This window comes from Lepidochelys kempii, chromosome 7, assembly GCF_965140265.1.
Source record: "Lepidochelys kempii isolate rLepKem1 chromosome 7, rLepKem1.hap2, whole genome shotgun sequence".
Classification (NCBI taxonomy): Eukaryota; Metazoa; Chordata; order Testudines; family Cheloniidae; genus Lepidochelys; species Lepidochelys kempii.
This window is the reverse complement of record NC_133262.1, coordinates 37767081-37789691: the sequence shown is the minus strand read 5'-3', so window position 1 is coordinate 37789691 and position 22611 is coordinate 37767081. Positions and strand designations below refer to the sequence as shown.

Below are 22611 nucleotides of genomic sequence, written 5' to 3'. Positions count from 1 at the left end.
TCCCTCTGTAGCGTCTGTACTGTAATTGGAAATGTTGTGGCTGGATAATGGCTTTTCTCTCTTCAAGCTGAATGTCAAGGTATTTATAGAAAGTAGATATCAAGGTATTTTTTTTCATAGAGCAGACCATACTTAATATTTTCAATGCTATTGCACCAAATTATTTCCTTTAGAAGTGCATAACCAGGGAGACCAAAACTTGCCATATATTTTCATTCACAAAGTGTATTCCGATTGGTAAAAGCACAGAAGGTCCTTGTTCTGAGCCAATCAGAAATTCACCCTTGAGCAGAAACACATCTCAAGGCCCAGCACTATTTAAGTTCCATTTGAATTCTCAAAATATGGATTAAGTAGTACAGAGGGGGTTTGTGCTTACCCTCTGAACAGGGGTGAATTTCACCCTAATGAGAACTTCTTTCAGTGTTCTTATTTTTCATTTTTGGAGTGCTTGATGTTAAATACAATTTTAAAATATAGTAAACAATGGCAGAAGGCATTTATGACAGTAAGAAATAAATGGAACTGTGTGGTGTAAGAAGTTAAAGAATGTTGTTGTTTTTTATACTTATTCTACCATTTATACAAAAGTATAAATTAGAGGTGGGACAAAATTAAGAACCATTTATTAGAATTCTGAAGAAAATAGAACCTGGATTCATACTAGCTCTGGCTGAGCTTTTGCAAAAACTACGAGGAGAAATAAGGCTGAACTCTGCTCTGTTATATTGATATCTATCTAGATTAACTCTAGCGAAGTTATTTAGGGTTTAGAACAGTGAAAACTAGCAAAAGTTGGCTATAATAGGTCAGTGCATGACTGCAGAAACAATCTGTAAAACTGCTGTTCAGTCTTTTCAAATCCTTTAATTTCTTGTTGAGGGACATTCTGACGAGTCCAGTGCTAGTTATGGACACAACAGCCTGCAAAATCTGTTGGCTAGTATAAAATGTTTCTTGTAGAGTACTGAATACTTCCAGACACTTCACTGGAAAATAGCCCCTCTAGAGAGAGAGGAGTATAGTTTTACTCCAGCTATTTATTCTTGCAATGGTAGTAAAAATATGGAGGTACAACGTAGCATTTATGATAGTACTTTATGTTTACAAGAAACTGAATGAACACCGCCACTTATTGGTAAAGTTAAAACTTACTCAGTTTGTACCTTATCTCAGGCATTTTAGTATCTGCATATTGCATATGAGGAAAATAGTATATATGACCAGTAATCGCAGTGCTTTCTTAATTCAAGCAGTGTTTTAGTGAATAAGTGTCACCATTCATTTTTGTCACAAACTGTTTTTCTGACTTTGGTCAAAAGGTAATCTACATTTGTTGTTTTAATTTACAACACTCATAGTCTACTACAAAACATGACTACACTCATACAACTTTTAGTATGATATAGCAAACAGGAACATATATAATTTCCCATAGTGATAGTGCTCATGAAAGTTAGGTAGTTGCAGAGAGCAAAATTTTAAAGCTCCCAGAACACACTCATACAAGTCTTTTCCTTCTTGTGTCATGTTAATGTCTTGTGAGAGAGAGATGAAAGGGATGATCCTTTTCTCAGACATATCTGAGTTCTACAGTCAGTCTCTACAATCAGTTAGTTTTCAAATATTGCAGGAAGGCATGTCAGGTATATAGAGGGAGAACTGAAGCTTGGACCCAAAGATTTCCTATTTATGGATCTGTTTTCATTGCTTTGAATGCCTGTAAACGTAATAATGTGTCCTCTCCAGAATTGTTTTTTTCTTGATCAAGGGTGTCACCAATGTAGAAATAATTTTCTGCTACCTCCTGGTAGACAGTGATATACTTGGAAGCTTTCCTTGTCTGTGGTATCACAAATCTTTCTGTGAATTCACTTTTACTCATTGGCTGCTTACCTTGTGCAGCCAAGACACAGTTAATAAATGCCAGTGCAAAGGTATAACAATTGTGGTGGTGTTCATCGTACCTGTGAAACAGATAACCAAGTTAATGAGAGAGACTAGTTCTTCAAATAGTGTGTGTAAACTGGAGATGATGATTTATTGGCTGAGATAAAGAACCATACACCTTCCAAAAATACTAAAATTCTCTAAATGCTAGAACTTAAATGCACCTGTAATGATGACTGTCCGTCCCTCTGATGCTCTCAGATGCTGCAAAATTGTTGGCATAAAAAAAAGTCAGATTCTAAGCTCTAGTGCATCATTTCTCAAATGTGGCCACATGCGGCAGCCAGGGGCTTTTTGTGCAGCCACAGCCTCCTTAGTAATGATGGGGGGGGGGGATGTCCCCCTCCCACCAGTGGTGCCAGTAGGTGTTGGGCCCTGTCCCCCTCTGGAGCCACAAATGCTGGAGAATCAGGCAGGCAGTGGGGCTCGGGCTTCAGACCTGGGATGGCAGGCTCCAGATGTGTGGCAGTGGGCTCCACCCCCTGCCCACCTGCCTCCTCTGGCCCTGGGCTCTGGCCATGCAGCTGTGGGCTCTGACCCCCAGCCACAGGGTTTTGGACTCCACCCGTGGGGCTGTGCGATCCAGCCCCAGCCATGCAGCAGTGACTGCTGGCCCCAAGCTCACCCCCCGTGCATCCACACACACGTTGCCCTGGCCCCCACTTCGTCCTCTGGCCGTAGTGCATTGCTGCTGGGCTCCAGTCCCCAGACTCACATCCCCAGCCCTGTCACCCCTGGCCCTGAGATGCCTCCCTACCCACCTCTCCATCCAGGGCTTAATTTGTCCCCCAGCTTGTCAGGGCTGAGTAAGTCTGTTGTGAAAAGTGATATTTGTATGTTTGTTAATATCACTTTTGACTGCCTCGATAGCAAGTCTGCTGCTGTGAAAAGTGATAAATATCACTTTTCACAGAAACGGATTTATTAGCTAGCAAGTCTTAAAAACAAGCAACCAAAAAAGCAAAAGAAACAACAACAAAAAGGAACAAGAACACAAAGCACATTATTTGTTTCTATTCTGTTTAGGTCCAGTAAAGAACAAAGAAAACTGTATATTATTTTTATTATTGAGTCTGCGAAAAAACCCTACATAAATAAATTACAATGATTTGGACATGTATATGTGCATATGTATTTATTTTTCCTGAAGTTAATTGACAATTTTTCCTAATACTTAGAGTGGCCACCAGTAATAGTTGGTGGCCGCACTCTGAGGCCACCAAAAATTTTCTTGTGAGAACCCCTGCTCTAGCGTATGCAATTATAAATTCCAGTGTTTAAAATAAAAAGATAGCTTTGACCAAGTTAGCTATCTATCCCCTTGTTAATTGCTGTACTATTATCCGGTTCAGAAAGCTGTCACCTGCAGCAGTGATGTGAATGTGCCACAACATACATCTTTCACTGTAGTATTTCCTTGGAAGCATAGTTTAAACCAATTAAATGCTGCTATTATTATGTTGATCTAGGGGCATATACTCTGCCTGGCAAACTCCTGTTGGCGATAATAAATTGCACATGTATCACAAGGGCAGAAATGCCTTTAAGTAACTAATTGAAATGGAGTTAACACTTGAAAGACAAATTAACATTTTTTCTATATGTTCTTTTCCCCATTTTTAACCAGAATATTATTCTTCAAGTTGGACTGTCCTATGGAACCACCTAAGCCAAAAGTAGGCTGCAATTATCTGTCTTTTTATCTTTGTATTGTTTCTCAACCTCTCCTATAAGTTAATAGTATGTATCTTAAGAATTTTTACAGCAATAGCAGTCAACTTTAATATAATCTTATCTCTTTCTCCTCCTGCACATCTCTGGTGGTCTTACTACTCCCCCCGCCCCCTTACTACTTCACTTCCCTTCTGTAAACCCCTGCACAGACCACCTGCTCTGTCCCCTACCTGATTCTATGCCCTTTCCATAACCACCTCCCATTCCTACAGAAATCTTGCTTCTCCTAGTCCTTTGACCCTCTCTCCTCTTGCCTCCTGTATAGCTGTCACTTCTGTGTTATATATTATGTACTGTGTATCTCCTGGCAAGGGGACCTATGAATGCACAAGACTTGCTTGTTACCCCTGGGAATTTACAATATTCATTTGCAACATCCAGTCTTCTGCAGACTTGTAGCATGGAGGACTGAGTCTAGTTCAAAGCATTCTGCTATCTCTTCAAAGCTCTTTTGCTTTGGTGCATGATGTATTTATAGTGACCTCTGACTTCTGGTTTGCTAAGCATGTTATTGCCTGAATATACGTGCTTCATCATAGCTTATTGTTTTAGTTAAGTTTCAGAGTAGCAGCTGTGTTAGTCTGTATTCGCAAAAAGAAAAGGAGTACTTGTGGCACCTTAGAGACTAACAGATTTATTCGAGCATAAGCTTTCGTGAGCTACAGCTCACTTTATTGGATGCATTCGATCAGCACACCCTGTCGAAAAGGGACACTGGTGGCTCCAGTCAGCACCACTGACTGGGCTGTTAAATGCCGGGTCTGTGGTGGTAAGACAGGCTAGTCTGTACCTGTCCTGGGTGGCACTGCGTTGTGTCCCAGAAGCAGCCAGAAGGACAGGTCCGGTTCCCAGGCAGGAGTGCCAGGGCGCTCCGGGCACTGCCCCCGCCCCCAGTACTGGCTCCAAATGGGAGCTGGGTGGGGAGGGGCATACCTGCAGGCAAAAGCAGCACGCAGAGCGCCCTGGCCCCCCAGCCCAGGACCTGGACATGCATCCGATGAAGTGAGCTGTAGCTCACGAAAGCTTATGCTCAAATAAATTTGTTAGTCTCTAAGGTGCCACAAGTACTCCTTTTTCTCTTTGTTTTAGTTAAGTAATTATAAGTAAATATGCTGCATTGCACAACAGTTGGGAAACCCCAGTGCAATTTTCTCATTAGTCCTAGTCCAAATTTAAAACGTTTGGATGCCTAAAGTTAGTCTGCTTGTGCCCAACCCAGCAAAGCACATGCTTAAGTGTTTCTGCTGAAACAAGGTCATAATGGGGTATAGCACTGTAACAGAAAATGGGTTCCATTGCTGTTTATTGAAGATAACTTGGGGGATTTTAGTTTGCCATCATTGTATTTATAACAAATGACGCATTATCACATTCATCACTATCAAACGTGTTCAGGGCCATCCTTAGGATTTATGGGGCCCTATGCAGTATTAAACTGGTGCCCCTATGTCTGATGGCAGCCCGGCTCATGTGTATTTTAGATAAGGGCGGTCTTTTGAAGGATTTATTTAAAAAAGCTATATGTCTGAAGATCCAAGCATTTAAGGCTAAATAAAGATGAATACTCGGATTGTGCATCTAAAAATCTATATAAGGATTTTTTAGAGATGTGATTTTTATAATCTTCAGCAACACACTAATGAAATATTATTTTGAAAAGAAATTTTAAACTAAGGTCCTATAGACTAACATGTTCTGAGTAAATATTACAGTAATACACAGCTGTTTTTGTCAGTAAATTCAGAAACTGACAGTATATATACCTGGTTTCAGAGTAACAGCCGTGTTAGTCTGAATTCGCAAAAAGAAAAGGACAGTGGGGTGGAAGGAGGTATTTTTTCATATTCTCTGTGTCTATATAAAGTCTGCTACAGTTTCCACGGCATGCATCCGATGAAGTGAGCTGTAGCTCACGAAAGCTCATGCTCAAATAAATTGGTTAGTCTCTAAGGTGCCACAAGTACTCCTTTTCTTTTTGTATATACCTGGGGGTTGGCAAATGCCTGCTAAAGGGCTTCATTACCACTTGAATGGCTCTTTAGCAGTTTAAATGTTGTGTTAATAGGTCTGGCAGGCTGGAAGGCTTTTTCACTTTTAAGTACTAGATCCCCTCTGGAGGAAGACTCACCAGGCTGCAGCAGCCAGTTGTGATGGGAGCCTGCAGGAAGGGTCAGAACAGGGATAGGAAGAGGCAGACGGGTGGACACTAAGACCCAGGGGCACTGCAAATGTATGCTGTATATGTCTAAGGATGGCCCTGAATGTGTTTTTAGATTACCACCTTTGAATGGGAAATATGGCCTGGTATTAGCAAAAATAAAGTTGCCTGTAATTTAAGCCACTGGAGGTTATCTACGTCTGACTCAGTTGCCACTCCTACTCTTTCTTGCATTTATATATACCATTTAAAAAAAACAGCAGAAAGGCACCATTCATTGCATCTAATTTTTACGGACTCTTCCAATAAAAAGCAAGGTATAGTTTAGTGTCCCTATGCTTATAGATAACTTAATTTAAATTAAAAGAGGGAATTTAGGTATTTTATAGTCTCCTCTACATTCCTAGGCAATATACAAAGTATGTGGGGTCTCTTAAAATACAACACAAGTCTTTCCCACAAATGTTTTATAACCTTTAATTTAGAAGGAAAGCTGAGACAACATGGCTTATTTTAAAAATTGAGTTCAGAGACCGTGATTTTATTCTTTTCCTAAGGAGCTGCTCTCAGTGAAATCACAAATATTTCTTGGAATACATTTTTACTCTTCACTTGCTGCCTCTACTTGCTTTCCACAGATATCTAATGATCCCAGTAGAGACCACTCCTGGGATCTTTGTATTGTATTTGTAACTTGGAAGCATGACTGATTTTCTTTCAGGTCTTGGGAAGGGACATATTAAATCAGATTTTTCATGCTGAAGCCCAAGATCATTCACATAGTTGGTGTCTTAACACATTATAGTCATCTAAGCTTTATTGTTTGAGAGAGAACTAAATTCTCAGGATATAAAATTATAATGGCTACAAATCACACATTGTCTTTAGAATCATGCAGAAAATAATGAGAGAGAAACCAAAACCATAAATGAATATTATCTGTCTCAGACAAAACCAGTGGCTTACAGTTACTGCAGCAGGGGGAGCACAAAATCTGGATCAGCAGAAAATACACTTTGTCATCACAGCACTAGACTGTATAACAAAAAGGTAAAATGTAACTTCTATAGCTACTTTCAAAGGTTACGCAGATTTTAGAACAATTTAAAATAATGATCTTTACTTTTGGTTAAAGTAAGTTCAAGAAAAACATTTTTTGTCAGTGAGTCAATTAATTTGCTTCAGCTCCATTTCAAGACTTTGCTTGTATGCCTGCCAGTCATTTGGAAGCAAATTAAAGAACAGGAATTAGAACTAGTTGGCCCAATGCTTGCTGAGGTTCAAAATGCAGTAATAAAACTAGTTCACTACAAAAAACTTAACGCAGGACCAATTTTTTAAAATTTGTGTTTGAATCTGCATAGTTTTGGTGAATGATCTGAAAAATCTGTGTAAAATTGCTATCTATTCTATTAGAATATCTAGAAAGCTCAATATGTCACCATTTAGATTGGGTGTGCATGGACAGAGTGACTGCAGGCATACTTGGGACTAGTAGGTCACTTTCGTGAGTAAGCTGTCTAGGAATTAAATATTCTTGCTATCAAAAAGGCTTGTAGAAAAAAGTGTAAATACCTAACCATCTCTCCTCCATCATTTTGTTTGACATCAAATTACTTTTAAGAAGAAACACTTACGAGTGGGAATTTAAAAAGTGCCAGACTAACTGGAAGTCAATGGGACTCATTTTCTGAAGTCACTTAGTTGCTTTTGAAAATTTAACTTGAAATCAAATCCTTTCGATTTCAGCCAAAAAGACAAGGAAGACTCAAAAAGAAATGTTAAAATACACCACTACAGCAGCCAAACATACAGTGGTTAAAATTGGGCTTGGTTCTACAAAATACCAAGTGTCCTCTCATTGACTTCAGCGTTTCACACGATTGGGCCCAAATAGGATATTTAGTAATTTCACTTTTTAAAATGAACATTTAGAGCATCAGCCTTCTCCTTTGAAGCTGTAAGTTTGTTGTTTGCCTGTATGCCTGGTGAGGTGACATGCATGTTCCAGCCTGACCACATCACTGATGATGCTGTTGTCAGCCATCAGCCCCTATGGAACCTAAAAAGAATGAAGCATTCTATGCCGAACATGATGGTTTTGTGCTGACGTCTTTCCCTAGTTAATTAGCAAAAGGAAAACATTGCAAACTAGCTGGAACTGCTGGAGATAAGCCTGATAGTATATTTTTTCCATTTCTGACTATTGACATGAAGTACGCATCTGGATGTACACTGTGGATGAAAGTCTGACTCCACTGAAGTCAATGGCAAAGCTCCCATAGACTTCAGTAAGGTCAGGATTTTACCCTGTAGATCAAAAGGTAGCTAGAGGGTTGAATCCCATAACCAGTGATTCTTTGACTACAGAACTGGGAAAAGTCAGTGATTCTCTTTCCACAGCCAACCATACATTCTTCAGGAGCCATGACTTGGTGAGGAGAATGTTCTCAGTAGTGCACAAACTCACATTGCTAAAGAATTGACCTTAATACGCTGTAGAGGTTCTGCATTCCATCAGGGTTGTCTGTTACTTCAATAATTACCTCAAAATACCCTTTTCTGTTAACAAAGGTGTCGATTTTCAAGTGGTGTTTTGTAGGAAGGAGTTATTCAGACTGGCTCCTGTATGACTGGGTAAATCAATCTCAGCTGTGAACCACATGCTTAGCAGAATCCAAAGCTGAATATCCCAATTCATCATCCTTTAATAATTACTATTCTAGTATATCTATCTGCTAAACTACATACCTGTGAAAAAACCAGGCCTCTCCCGTAGAGAATTCTTCTAGGTACTTATCCCATTGTTCAAGCAGTCCATACATGTCTGGCTGCATTAGTGGGATACTAATGCATTGCTCCCACCCAAGTTCAACTCTATGAATGCCTGTTTCATTGTAATTATACACCAACCCTGGAAACATAAGCAGCAGATTGTCAGCAAGGGAGGAGAATCAGAAATAAAAGTCCACTGTTATAAGATGAGACAGCTAGTTACAACAATATTGCTTTCCCTAATGGCATTATTCATGACAGTACAGTAATTACTACAGCCTGCAGATTACTGTTTCCCCCCTAAAACAACATATTATGACATGTCTAATCTTGATCATGAAACAGTTTGCATTTTTATACTGTAATTTCACTTTGCATTTGTTAAAAAATCAGTGGAAGAATAAATTTGATCCAAAACCTTAGATTCTGAAAAATAACCTTTCACAAAACCTAAACCCAAAAGGTTTTCTTTAAACTCCAGATGAAACATTCTCTTTTAAAATAAATTATTGTTCCTCTGCCATGTTTGCAACCCTAATATGGCAGCATGGTGCTAGTACATGAAATTGAAATTATCCAGAAAGAGACTATAAATTAAAGTAAAACTGACATCTATTTTCATTGTCCAAGATGAGGAAAAAATGCAAAAAGTAAACAGTACTGACACTGATAAATTAGATTTTTAAAATTCTATAATTTTAATAATCAGAGGGATTATAGCATGTGGGCAAGGACTTTTAAAAAATATTTTTAATTTAACAATTGTCCCTTTAAGATTAGTATGTGCTTAAAAATCAGCAGCAACAATTCAGCATACTTAAATCTCATTAAAAGGCCATAGTACAGTGGGCTGCCTAGTTAGTTTTGTGCTGGAGATGGACAAAATGGGGCTGTGCTTGGTTTTGAATGTGGGTTCCATTTTTGTCCGTACTTCCAAAATTTGTGGGGTCTGGGGAGGATAATGGTTCTGGTTCGGGGTCAAGACAGAAGCCTGGATTCAAATTCTCGGTCTTGGTGAAATCCTAACGTCATTAAAGTCAATGGTAAAATTTCCATTAACTTCAGTTGGGCCAGGATTTCATTGCAGGTCTTTTGTAGTAAAGGGGAGGATGTTTTTTAACAGCAAGCCTCATATGTCACCATGTTATACCAATAAATTAAAAACCAGCAGGATCTTATTAAAGGGAAAAAGGCAAAATACCACATTTATTGTGACTACAGAAAGAATCATAGTAAGCAGTTAGTTATAGTTATAACATTCCATTCAATCTCATATTTATTCACACATTCATTCATACAAACACACACACACACACACAAAGGTTCTGCAAGGTTGTTATCATAGTTACCAGCCTTAGAGTTGCTCATGCCAAGCCACTGGCCAGGTGGCCTGGACATGAGGAGGGAGCAGGGCCTTGTCAGATGCTCATCTGATGCTCCTGGAAGTTGGTTTGCAGAATCAGACCCCCCAAAGTTCTCACTTTCTAGAGTCTATTTTTATAGGAATTTATTCCTAGGCTAGTCTGTGGGAATTGTTTCATCATGCTGTTGCTGAATCAATCAGCAGATAGCACATTCCTGCCGGCTCCGTGCTGCTAGATGTTATCTTGTTCTTTGGTTCTCCCGTCCTTGAGGCTGTTGGATGGATTCCAGTCTGCCTCTGGGGGGGAGGGGGGGTCCTCTGGTTATTTCCACTTGACGCCTTCTTCAGCCGATAGACACTGGATTCTTGGGCTGGCACCTCCCTGATCATTCAGTTGTTATCCACACCAAGCATCCATCCACATACACCCTCTATCTCTATTTTAATCACAATTGTTAATACAACAAAAGGGTGGGGAGTCTCTGGGTTCTGTTTCTGTTATTACAGAGTATTGCTTTGAGTCTCTCTCTGTGTGAATTGCTTTGAGAACAGACTCTGTCTTAGAATGTACTAACGCAATTAGCAGCTTGCAAGTTTCACACATAGAAGGAGAGAAACAGTACCAAAAACCAAGAGACCTCTTAATTAGTAATACCCTGGAATTTAAACTATGGGGAATCAAACTCATTTGTGATTTTAATACAGAGCTTCTTTAATATGATACAACAACCATAGCAATGTAGAACTGACTGGCTTGGAAATGAGTGCCATTCAGCTCTCAGGCAGTAAGACTACTTTAGCCCCAAATGTCGGTTTGGGAGGGTAGAGAGCAGGAAAGCCAAATATTAAATATACAGTGCAAATGCTAGTAAGGTAGTGGAGAAACATTAGAGATGCACAACATTTTTAAAAAGAATATAAACTAATTGCAAAGCCCATATTACCATTAGTATTGGTTATTCCGACATGGAGATCAGAGCTTCCATCATACTCTCTGAAAGAAAAACGGGAATGTTTTCATGACTGAAAATGTTATTTCTTGTAAATATTGCTTGGCTTTAGATCTGGTATGCAAAAATTTCTACCACTTTCCCCTTCTGGCCTATTAAAAATAACCTGAAAAGGCTGTTTTCTCTGTTGGTATTTTGGATCTCGACTAAAACCAGGATGGGGACAAGCAAATGGAAATGAACAACCACCACCATGAAAAACTTAAAAGACAAGTGTTTTCATTCCCAGAAAAGGTTCAGGGTTTGGTTTTATTTTACCCAAACAAGTTCACTCATCTCTGATTAGGACAAAACAGGATGGACTGATTTAAATAAGTCATTTAAATCACCAATTTTAATCATGATTTAAATCAACAAACAGAAAACTTTTATGTAATAATCAATTTTAATCTTGTTTCGCATCTGTACTCTTTACCTATTTTCCTAAAGAAAGGTTGATTCTCGTTGGTTGGTGTAATTCAGTACAGGAGAACCTCAGAGTTGCAAACTGACTGGTCAACCACGCACCTCATTTGGAACTGGAAGTATGCAATCAGGCAACAGAGACCAAACAAAAAAGCAAGTACTGTGTTAAACATAAACTACTTTTTTAAAAAGGGGAAAGTTTAAAAAAAAAAAAAAAATTTGACAAGGTAAGGAAACTGTTTCTGTGCTTGTTTCATTTAAATTAAGATGATTAAAACAGTATTTTTTCTTTTGAATAGTAAAGTTTCAAAGCTGTATTAAGTCAATGTTCAGTTGTAAACTTTTGAAAGAACCATAATATTTTGTTCAGTTACAAACATTTCAGTTATGAACAACCTCCGTTCCCGAGGTGTTCATAACTCTGAGGTTCTACTGTACTACTTTTTGCTAACCAGAAAGTACATCTATATACATCTATTTAAGCAATTATATAGCTTGACATACATTTATTCAGCTTCTTAATTTTTACATGTTTATTATGTTATAAAGTGGTGAATGATGCATATATTTACTAGATAATATTTTACTTGTGATTTGTCAGGCTGCATTTGGATGGAAATTCAAATTAAATTAAAAATGAACAAAAACAGCATTTTAAATTTGTTTTTAACAGTTTAATAGTTGTTTAAATAGTTAAATAAAACTACCTTAAATATGCTGGATACATAAGAAATAAAGTGATTTATCAAACCAAGGAAGTATATCTGTAGTTTAGTGAACTGAACTGATAGTTTCTGGCCATCATGTTCTAAAATCTTAAAGGACTAGTAGGTGAGTGGCAGATACTACCTATTTGGTTGATTTAATGTACCCTCCCTATGCACATGCACATCATTTGAAAGCTTAATATGTCTACTTTAAGATGAGGTATGTTATGGAGCGGTCCAGTGACGCCGTTATCATAGATTTGGGATAAACAGTGACAACGTGTTTAAATGACATCTTCAAAATATTTGCATTCATTTGTGTTAGTTTCATGACTCTGTGTATTATTTCAAGACATAAAATTGGATTTTTTTTTTGTGATTTCAGAGCAACACAACCATAATTTAAAGAGTAAAATGAAGTATAATAATTAATTTGCACAGGTATCATTGAAATGTAAGAGTGCTGGTGACATTTCTAATCAACATCATTGTCATCATCTTGTTCATCATTATGATCTCTGTTAAGTGTGCATGGGTTACCACAGTCTTTGTCTGGGCATGTACACAGTTCAGTGCAGGAAAGATTGTTCTGACTACAGACAGTTGATTTTTCTCAAGTATTTTTTTCATGGCTCGTTGGTTCGGGGTGTGTTCTAGGTTTTTCAAATACTGCGCACTGTATAAGAGACTCTGATTGTCCATGGAGAGTTAAGTGACTTTTTTTTCCCCATGCTTCAGTGATATGTCTTGTGATGCTTCATTATCTGCAGACTGTTGTTGAAATGCCACTCTAGCCATTGAATGGAAGGTATTCTTCCCATCAGTTATCTCTGTGTTGATGTCTATATTATCATCTCCTTCATGAATGAGATTTCCACCAGCATGAAGTGATACAATTCCATTTAGAATGAACACACCTGCCTGTAGTCAGTTTTTGCAGAACTAGTAATTGATGCAGAAGCCATTAAGGTGTAGTATGTCAATTAAATTGAGACCCAAATTCATAGTGTAGCTATGCAGCAAGACTTATGAGTAAGGCTACATGTTAGTCACAGGTATTTTTAGTAAAAGTCATGGACAGGTCACAGGCAGTAAACAAAAATTTACGGCCCGTGACCTGTCCATGACTTGTACTATATACCCCTGACCAAATCTTGGGTGCTCTGGGGCAGGGGGTGGCCCAAGGGTGCCGCAGGTGCTCTGGGTGCAGGGGTGGGCAATGGTGCATAGCCTGGGACCCCCTCAGCTGCTAGGGGGCGAGGGGTTGGTGGGGCTGGCAGGTTCTCTACCTGGCTCTGCGTGGCTCCCCGGAAGCAGCGACATGTCCTTCAGCTCCTATGCAGAGGCACAGCCAGTGGGGCTCTGCACACTGCCCCCACCCTGAACGCTGGCTCTACAGCTCCCATTGGCCAGGAACCATGGCCAATAGGAGCTGTTGGGGCAGCTGCAGTGCACAGAGCTGTCTGGCCACACCTCAGCCTAGGACGGAGCCAAGGGACATGTTGCCGCTTCCAGGGAGCCCCACGAGGTAAATGCCACCCAGAGCCCTCACCCGTGCCCCAACCCCTTGCCTCACCCCTGGTGGCCTGAGACTGCCCCAGCAGCAGCTGGTGCGGCTGTCCCATGGGCTGCCTGAGCTGCTCAAGCAGCCCCTGGTCAACCACACCAGCCGCTGCAGAAGTCATGGAGGTCCCAAAAAGTCATGGAATCTGTGACTTCCATGACAGACTCTCAGTCTTACTTATGAGCAATGATGTGATAATTTTGGAACTGTGAAATACTATACGCTCCGCAATTGAGAGGCACCTTCTTTGAATGTCTTCTGAAGGATGATACTCATTTTATCTATCAAAGGACAAACTCCTGCACCAGTGGGGCACAAAAGTAGTTGATCACTGTAAACTACAACTACCTAGCTTTGAGTAATAATCTGAGGCTTTCATTTTGGCTATATCAGACTGAAGGATTGAAGTGGCATTATTCAAAACTATTTGTTAATTTGAAAGCTGTTCATCAGGCCCACTCGGAAGAACAACATCCATAAAACAGTTGGATGATTTAAGTTTCTGCTTCAGATTACTAGCAACTTGAGTAGTGTCAGCTAATATTATTGCATAGCCTAGAACAATGGTTGACTGGCTTTGTCCATGCTTTGCATGGAATGAAATTGCAGAATCAGTGTTTTTTCTAATCTGGCATGTAATTTGCTACTGGAATAGCTTGCAGTTTCTACGTCTGAGGGAAGTAGAGCTTTATAGCTAGGACAGGAGAAGAGCCTTCTTGTTGTACATAGACAATGATCTTATCTCTTCAATCAGCTGATGAAATATCATAAGGGGACTGTATTGTTGAAGAGAAACTAGATGGTTTTGCTTTAAGATTCATTTTACTCACATAGGAAGAAAGGCAGGTAGAGTGATAAACTGCATTTTAGCAATCAAATCTTCCAGAGATATTCTCTGCAACATGTCATCATTTCCTCTTTGAAGTGCTGCCTCCCTTAGATTGGTTGCTTTCTCAAATATTTCTATTTTATGAAGTTGCTTGTATTTTTTGTGTGGTTTTCTCAAGTGAACAATACAACTGGACTAATCACTGGAGGATGTCTACACTCTGGTAGCTATAGAAGCAGATTGAACACGATTGATGTTCTCTGGTCGGATTCAGAGTTTTCTTTTCTGGATTCAGTACAACTCTGACATGTGCCAAATTCCACTTACTTATGTATTTCTGAAAGCAATCCCTGTGATAGTGTTGGTGGCCTATCATCTAAACTACAAGACTCATATAGTAGTCTCCAGTACAGTTCATCTCTCCTAGATTCTGCTGCCAGCATCACAGAATACTGTCCAAGACTGGTGGCTTTTGACAGTTTTTTGCATTCTTTTGATTTTTCTTGACAAATAACACATTTTTCAAAGTTTGTGAAGAGTCTTTTTCTCTTTGATGGATGCTTTAAAGGGCTTGTATTCTTCATGTCTTCATATACTATAACTTTCTTGTAGAGGTAAAATGCCCAAAGTATATTGCTGGCATTACCACCACCACCATATTTCATCTTGTACAAGTATACAGACTTATGTTAAAGTAGATATATATGTTAGTATCAAAATTGCCATTTTTGATTACTAAACATTTTGATTGAATCTCAGTAGGAAGCTGCATATTGTTATCTAACACTAATACTTAGGTGTCACTGAATTAAAAAGCTAGTTTCTAGAATATTTCAAAGGTTAGTACTGCATGCACAGGCAGTTACATATTAAAACAGCCTACCAGGCAGACTAGCAGCTACATTGTAAGTACAAAAGCTAACAAATGGAAAAGCATTATATTAGGAACTCATATATATTTATATCTACCCACTATGCAGTATAAACTATGAGGACACAATCTACTCCTACTGTGCACAACCTTCATTGTGAGACTAATCTGGTCAGCAAATTTCAACTGAAAATATAGAAAACTATGGTAATAATTTGTAAGCTACTTTGACAATTAAGAACATGCAATATGAAAACATTTCATATTAGTATACTGCAAATGTTGATATTCACCATTTTTGCCACATGCTAAACAGCTTCATAATTTCTAAAAAAAAAAAATACTTGTCCATGCAAAATCAGTAAAAATCTTGTAATGGATTTTTGTTTGGTAGCTTTGACCAATAACATTAAGGTGTTAATTTTAACTTAAACAGTAAAAACTACAGTCAGTCATATTGCAGTGTTCCTGGAACAGTACAAAAATGACGCTATCATTTTTTATACCATCGTTTCATCTCACGTACGGACTTATGGAACCCCTTGACATCTCCAAATCATACCTCATCTAAACAAACAACATAAGACTTCAAATTATATATGATGTGGGTGTGTGTAGGGTGGGTACACTAAACTCCTGAGATATAGCCCTTTTTGGAGAATTGCTGTATGCCTATAGTAGATCTCATCCTCTCTCTCCTTGTTTTTAGTCATAGATTGTTTTTCTCTCCAAACTTTCCTACTTTTTCAACTCCCAGTTGGTTTTCAACTTTGAATGATATAGTCTAATGGTGGACAACCTGCAGCCTGCATGCGGCCAATCAGGGTACTCTGATTGCGGGTCGCGAGACATTTTGCTGACATTGATCATCCGCAGGCATGGCCCCCCGCAGCTCCCATTGGCCCAGACCATGCCTGCGGACGGTCAACATAAACAAAACGTCTTGTGGCCCGCAATCAGATTACCCTGATGGGCCGCATGCGGCCTGCAGGTTGCCCACCACTGATCTAGTCAGTGCAAGGAACTAGTTGAATAAACTGGAATGAAGAAAACATTTTCTCTTCATCTGCAGAAGAGGCAACCGCTGTTACAAGCTCATATTGCACTTTAGCAAACGGGGCCCAGGTACTTAGTGAGTGACTTCCACCAGTTCTGTGCTTTGACTTTCTTTAAAGCTTTGGCAGAAAACATGTAATGCCTGTTGTGTTGTGGTTTTTTTTAAATTTAATTTTAATAGATTATAGCACGTTTAGCCTTAACAAAGGTAGTTTATCTTTAAAAGAAAAATTTATTTAAATGAAAAACACACATGCTGCTGTGGTCACCAGCAACAAAGGAGGGATGAGCAGAACAATGAGCCCAGAATCATAGTGTACAGCTCACACTGCAGAGCCTTGGAGCGCTCATAGATGAAAAATCAAGGCCCACATTGCCTGTTTCTGACACTAAAACTGACGGAAGGAGGTTCTGGGAGAGGAACTTCATTCAGTTTGACTTCATTGAAAACTCATTCTTTAAAAAGTAATAAACACTGGCATCTTTCCCTCTAAAGGAGAAAACTGGTATACGTGTATAACTCATTGTTTTACATATATAGAATCTTTCAACATCACCTTTAATTCTAGTGTCTGAATAAAATGTCATATAATTTATATAAGATTTTAAATCAGAACTCCCCTATGTAATCAATAATACAGTATGGTCCAAGGAATCTTAAAAAAATAAAAGCCATGTTCTTGTGTATATACATACACCGTATGTTCAGTTTGATACACATTAAAAAAATTACCATGAAAGAGACAAATCCTGAGGATTTTACTCAGTTTCCACTCAGGCAAAACTCTCATTGAATTAACTGGGAGTTTCCCTGATCCTGCAAGACCTTAATCTGGTAGGTTTTACACACCTGAGTAGTTCCATTGGCTTTGGTGGAACACTTTACTTGTAGGATCAGGTCCCTGGAAGCAGTAATATATATTAACATGAGCAAATGCTATAAGCAAACATTTGGAAACACTTCATTTAGCAATGGTAACAAAACAAAATATCCATACCTAAGAAATGTTCCTGTAGTAGGTTTAAGTAAAAATGAACATTTCTGCCTATGCCCGTTGACAAATGGGCTGGGAATGCTGACAGGTGCATCTTCCAGTCTCCTGTAGTTTAGACTCTGCCCACAAACAGGGCACAGCTTGGGCACGTAGGAACAAAATATGTCCTTCTTACAATGGCTGAACTTGATTAAGCCTTTCTCTGAGTCCAAGGACTGCATTGTTTCAGCCAACTACTTGTGCAAATAGAGGGAAGCTTTCTGAAACGATCTTATTTTGCTGCCTATCACAATCTCACCCGGAGCAGGTGGATCACTGGATTAGGAATGGATGTTATTCAGTGATGTCATTCAGAATGACAGCCCACTTAACCACTCACTGTTAGGATAACTAGTAACTGGAGACATAATGTTTGGACATCCTCTTAAAGAGCTAGTGTTTATTTTAATATTAATTAATTAAAAACCCACCTTGATTATCATACACATTGTGAAGAGAGTGGTCACTTTGGATGGGCTATTACCAGCAGGAGAGTGAGTTGGGGGGGGGGGGCGGAGGGTGAGAAAACCTGGATTTGTGCTGGAAATGGCCCAACTTGATAATCATACACATTGTAAGGAGAGTGATCACTTTAGATAAGCTATTACCAGCTGGACAGTGGGGTGGGAGGAGGTATTTTTTCATATTCTCTGTGTCTATATAAAGTCTGCTACAGTTTCCACGGTATGCATCCGATGAAGTGAGCTGTAGCTCAGGAAAGCTCATGCTCTAATAAATTGGTTAGTCTCTAAGGTGCCACAAGTACTCCTTTTCTTTTTGTATCTCTATGGTTCACGGAAGCGACGCTCTGGCCCCTCCCTCTGTCTCTATGGCTAAGTCCCCCGGGAATAGTTTCCCAGTAGGCGCTAGTTCCCTCAGAAGGAGTCCGGGGAGAGTCCCAGCGGCTCCGCCCCTCACCCGGGGCTCTGCGGAACCAACCAAGAGCGAGCGGCGCGGGGGGAGCGTGTCCGTTGCCTGCGGGAGCGGCCGGGGAGCGAAGACATGAGCACGAAGGAGGTGACCTGCAGGTGAGAGCGGGGGCGACGCAGCTTCTGGGGTCGGGTCTCGGCACGGCCCTCGACCCCTGCCCCGCTATCGTGCCAGGCCGCCTGGAGACACCGGGACTCGCTCGTTCGCTGCCCCGCGGCTCTGGGTGCGGGGCCCCACTGGGCCTACGTGTCAGGAGTCCAGCGGGGCCGCAGCTAGAGCCGGCTCCGGGGCGACCCGCTCTGGTGTCGCAGCGTCTGGAAATGGCGCCTCCCAGCCCAAGGGTTGCCGTTGTTCCGACCGGCCGCGCGGCGCCAGGCCCTGGCTCCCGGAGCTCGGCCCGGAGCCCCGGGACAGCCGAGGCGAGGCGAGGCGCGCTGCCCGGCGCGCGGGCCTGTACGGGGCTGCCTGGAAACGGCCAGCGAACGCGGCTGTGTACCGGGCGCCCGTCGGCCCGGGCCCCTCAGCCTCAGCGAGCCGGGCAAACGAGCGCGTTCCCAAGCGGGCGCGGGGCGGGCGTCCCCGCCGCTTCTCGGAGCGAGCTGGCCGGTTGTCGCTGGCGCGGAGCGGAGCCGGGCTCGCTTCAGCACCCCAGCCCAGAGCGGCCGAAGGAGGGGACTGGAGCCCAGAGGGTCGGGTTGTTTGCAGTCCCGACTCGACTGAATCCGACGCTTGTAGTCAGGTCCTGTCAGGTTGCCGGGCTCTATAAGCCCAGGTACGTGATGCAAAATAACCCGTCACGCGTACGGGGCTGGGGTTTGTTTCTCCCTAATGTCAACGATTTGTCTTTTCCTCTGGAATTTGCAGAGTGGTGCTTTTCGTTGTTTTGGTTTTAGTTCCCAGCGTATTGTGCCTTTAGCATCTGGCCATCTTCTGAGCAACTTGCAGAACAGAGTTCGTTAAAACAAATTGTTAGAGAGACCAGTGTTTGCACTGTGTCGTTATTGTCAATTTACTATAATACTGTTTGCTGGTTTAAAAACTTACATGGGGATGAAGAATTGAAAATAACACTATATAATAGTTTATCTTGTATTTCTGCTCTGCTTAATTGTTTTGTAGTGCTCATTGTTGCTACCTTTTTTAAAAAAAACAAATGCAAAAAGCAAATATTTGTCTTCAGTGACCAAGAATCTATGTATTTCAGCTACACATATTTAAAAGTATTTAGTGATTCACCAGCAGGACCTTTTAGGAAAGTGTCAACCAGAAGTGTTGCATAATGTGATTAAAGTGGCTAATTATACTCATAACTCTAGCTGGAAATTTAAGAGAACTGCTTTTCCCCAGGTGTAATCCTTTACCTGGGGTTTTTCTTGCAATGGAGAACAAAGGGCAGGACTGAGAGAAAAATGCTCTTCAAAACCTTTCTCTAGAAAATAAGTGTTTGTCCTAGTTTACAGTATGTAACAGATCTCTGTGGTTGTAACCATTTATCGCTTCAGGTATTATATGCAAGGGGTGTGTCGTGAAGGAAGCAGGTGTTTGTTTTCACATGACTTAACTACAAGCAAACCCTCTACTATCTGCAGATACTACCAGAAAGGACAGTGTGCCTATGGAGCTCGCTGCAGGTAAAAATTGCCACTCTTCTAGTATAGTGTGTTTTTCCCACAACTAGAAAAGGTGATTGCAGACAATACGTTTTTACACTCTAGGAAATAAAGGAACCACAGCAACAAAGATACATTGGGTATGTTTATAAACAAGAGTAAGATAATGAAAAGCTTATAAAACCAACATGAATGGCAAACATTGCGCTCCTGATGAATAAATTGGGGACTCAGTAGTTTCCTGGTTTTGTATCTTTGTGCTCTGCATGAACCGTAATGATCATATGGCTTTTTATCCTTAAGTTTTGTGGTGGGCTTTTTAAGACAGCAAGTTCCTTTTTGTTAGACCATGTCATCTCATGTTTGTAGTGTTGAATACTGTGGTGGCTTGGGCTTAAGTTGAGTCTCTGACTGCTACTGTAGTACAAATAATAATAAATTCTAGAGTTATGCCTAACTGTTATTCATTTGGATGCTGTGGGAAAAAAAGGAGACTGAGTTAAGGTTGCTGTGGAATTTTTATGCTGAATTTCTTGATTTGTGTGATAGAAATGTTAATGTTGTTAATACAAAGTTTAGGCCTTAACCTCTGTGTAAAATAGGGATAATCTCCCCTTACTAGATGCTTTGAGTTCCTTAAACAAGCGGTGCTATAGATATTAAAATATTGTCTTGTTGTCAGATATCGGTACAATTCATGCACCGTTAATCAGTAGGAACCTTTCCAGGTTGATCCATCCTGCATCTGAGCACTTTGAAGTTAGCATTAATGTTAAAAATGTTAGCGTGCTTTCTTTATAAAGTATTTTAATTAATTTTTTGTTCACTCACGTTGGTGTGGGTGTGCAGATACTGTGGTGGTCCCAAAGGGGAAGTGGGTAGGATTTAAGAGGTATGCCTCTTGTCCTGCTGTGTTTCCCACTTCGGACGCCCATCTGTGATGTCCAGTTCGCTTGGTGGGAAGGTCGACCACCTTCATGGCGCTCATTCTGCAGCACCTTCACCCCAATAGCTTGCAAAGAGCATCAGCTCCAAGCTTACTGCTTCAGGATGCACTAGCAGATAAACCCTCCAGTTCCATAGCCACTGGTTCTGTGAGTACTGAGAGGCCTGTGTCAGCTCTCAACTCTCAGAGAATAAAAAGTGAATCCTGCTGAAAGTACTGTACTTTGCTCCTGAAGTAAAAGCAAAACCTTTGATACTGAAGGATCCTAAGCCATCAAATCCTAGTTCTAGACACAATGAAACCCTGTGGGTGACTGTTACCAGAGTCAGTCCTAGTGGGAGCATGCTTTTCATACGCAAAAGCGTATAGCCCTAAATATGGCTCCTGTTAGCAGAGCCCAGCACCGTTCTATGTACCTTTTGGGAGACATCTGTGAACAATGCAAAAACATTCTTGGAACCTAGACCTAAGGTTTGGTTTACAGCAGGAAGAACCTTCCTTCAAGAGGAACGATTCCTGAAAATTCAATCTCCTCTGCTCAGACTTTAAGAGAACTCCAACCAGACAGTAATTCTGTTTCTCACACTGATGGAACTCATGGCCTCAGCAATGTGTAACTCCTTGTGCTTCACTCACAAAAACTCTGCAGCACTGGCTAGCAAAGTACTATCTGTTTTATACAGCATGTTTTGAAATTGGCCTTCCCAAAGTAAGTGTTCCCTGCCTTCTTATGGTGGATGCGGTGTGATCTAGCATCTTAAAAGGGGCAACATTCAGTCTCTCAGCACCATCAGCAACTCTACCCTCCAACACTTCCAGCTTAATGGATGAAGTGGGTTCCCCATCCCAGCAGTTCAGCCATTGGAGTCACTTGGAGATGATGCTACATATCAGCATACTGGAATTGAGGGTGACTTGCTGGGCGTCTTGACTAACTCACTGGCAAGGCAGTTCAAGTTGTTATGGACAACATGGCTGCAATGTACTATGTGAACAAGCAAGGAAGAGCTCATTCCCCATAGCTTTTCAAGGAAGCTATGGCAGTGAGAGACTGGTGCATTCATCATAACATGTACCCCGTAATCCTACATGCCTAGCAGATCAACTGAATTGGGACAGATGAGAACTGCTCAAATGGCCTCTAAAGACATCAGTGGGAGATGAGATCTTTGCTCTCGGGAGTTATCTGGAAATAGAGCTCTCTTTGACAAGGCATAGGAGTGTGAATGACCAGACCATGTTCAAGAACTCTGGCTACAGGTGAGTAACCTTTTGTTTATGCACTGAACTGGCAAAGATAAGAGATCCTTCTAGATTTTAGTATGTGTACTACTAACTTTTTACATTTGTTTACCTTTTTAAATTGATTGTACTAGGTTAGGATAAGGAGATCAGTCACACAAGTCAGAAAATTCAGAAGTTAAAATATCCATGGCATCCTTAATGTTGCTGCCTTGAACTAATATATGATAGTTTTTATCTAAAGGTCCTATCAACATAATCTGGTGTTTGGCAAATAATAATTGAAACTGCTCTTTAAATGTTATGTATTTGCCATCATACTGGGTAAACTGCACCTCTAGAATGGGCCATGGAGGGGGAAATAGGAGTGCCAAGTCAGCTCTCATGACTCCTGCCATCACCAGTCTCTGGGTAAGGATCCTTGTCT

The 22611-nt window shown here is 40.7% G+C and overlaps 3 protein-coding genes across 9 annotated transcripts in view; 2 read left to right on the top strand and 1 right to left on the bottom strand.

Annotated features, from left to right (window-relative positions):
- Nucleotides 1–11990, top strand: part of TSEN2 (tRNA splicing endonuclease subunit 2) — a 49722-nt gene extending 37732 nt beyond the window's left edge. Inside the window, exons 11-13 of one of the 3 annotated variants that reach the window (XR_012159867.1) lie at nucleotides 12–79; nucleotides 3578–3626; nucleotides 11453–11990. Coding sequence is in view for 2 of the 3 variants with exons in the window: in XM_073352251.1 (XP_073208352.1) it covers nucleotides 12–71 (60 nt within the window). In the remaining variant the exon portion in view is untranslated. Of the gene's footprint in view, nucleotides 1–11; nucleotides 1847–2976; nucleotides 3000–3577; nucleotides 3627–11452 lie in introns of those variants that run through there. The other 2 variants (XM_073352251.1, XM_073352250.1) reach the window with 2 other exon arrangements.
- MKRN2OS (MKRN2 opposite strand) lies at nucleotides 449–18814 on the bottom strand. 2 transcript variants are annotated; one of them, XM_073352261.1, is made up of 4 exons: nucleotides 17421–18814; nucleotides 10925–10974; nucleotides 8594–8756; nucleotides 449–1967 (listed from the first exon to the last, which is right to left on the bottom strand). In XM_073352261.1, the coding sequence occupies exons 1-4, from the start codon at nucleotides 17636–17638 to the stop codon at nucleotides 1691–1693; spliced, it is 708 nt and encodes a 235-aa protein (XP_073208362.1). In that variant the 5' UTR covers nucleotides 17639–18814; the 3' UTR covers nucleotides 449–1690. The 2 variants fall into 2 exon arrangements, with proteins under 2 accessions (XP_073208362.1, XP_073208363.1); XM_073352262.1 differs by lacking the exon at nucleotides 17421–18814 and adding an exon at nucleotides 17273–17312.
- Nucleotides 18292–22611, top strand: part of MKRN2 (makorin ring finger protein 2) — a 22966-nt gene continuing 18646 nt past the window's right edge. Inside the window, exons 1-2 of one of the 4 annotated variants that reach the window (XM_073352246.1) lie at nucleotides 18292–18484; nucleotides 19889–20017. In XM_073352246.1, the coding sequence (XP_073208347.1) occupies nucleotides 18459–18484; nucleotides 19889–20017 (155 nt within the window). In that variant the 5' untranslated portion in view covers nucleotides 18292–18458. Of the gene's footprint in view, nucleotides 18485–18547; nucleotides 19159–19888; nucleotides 20018–21272; nucleotides 22203–22611 lie in introns of those variants that run through there. The other 3 variants (XM_073352248.1, XM_073352245.1, XM_073352247.1) reach the window with 3 other exon arrangements.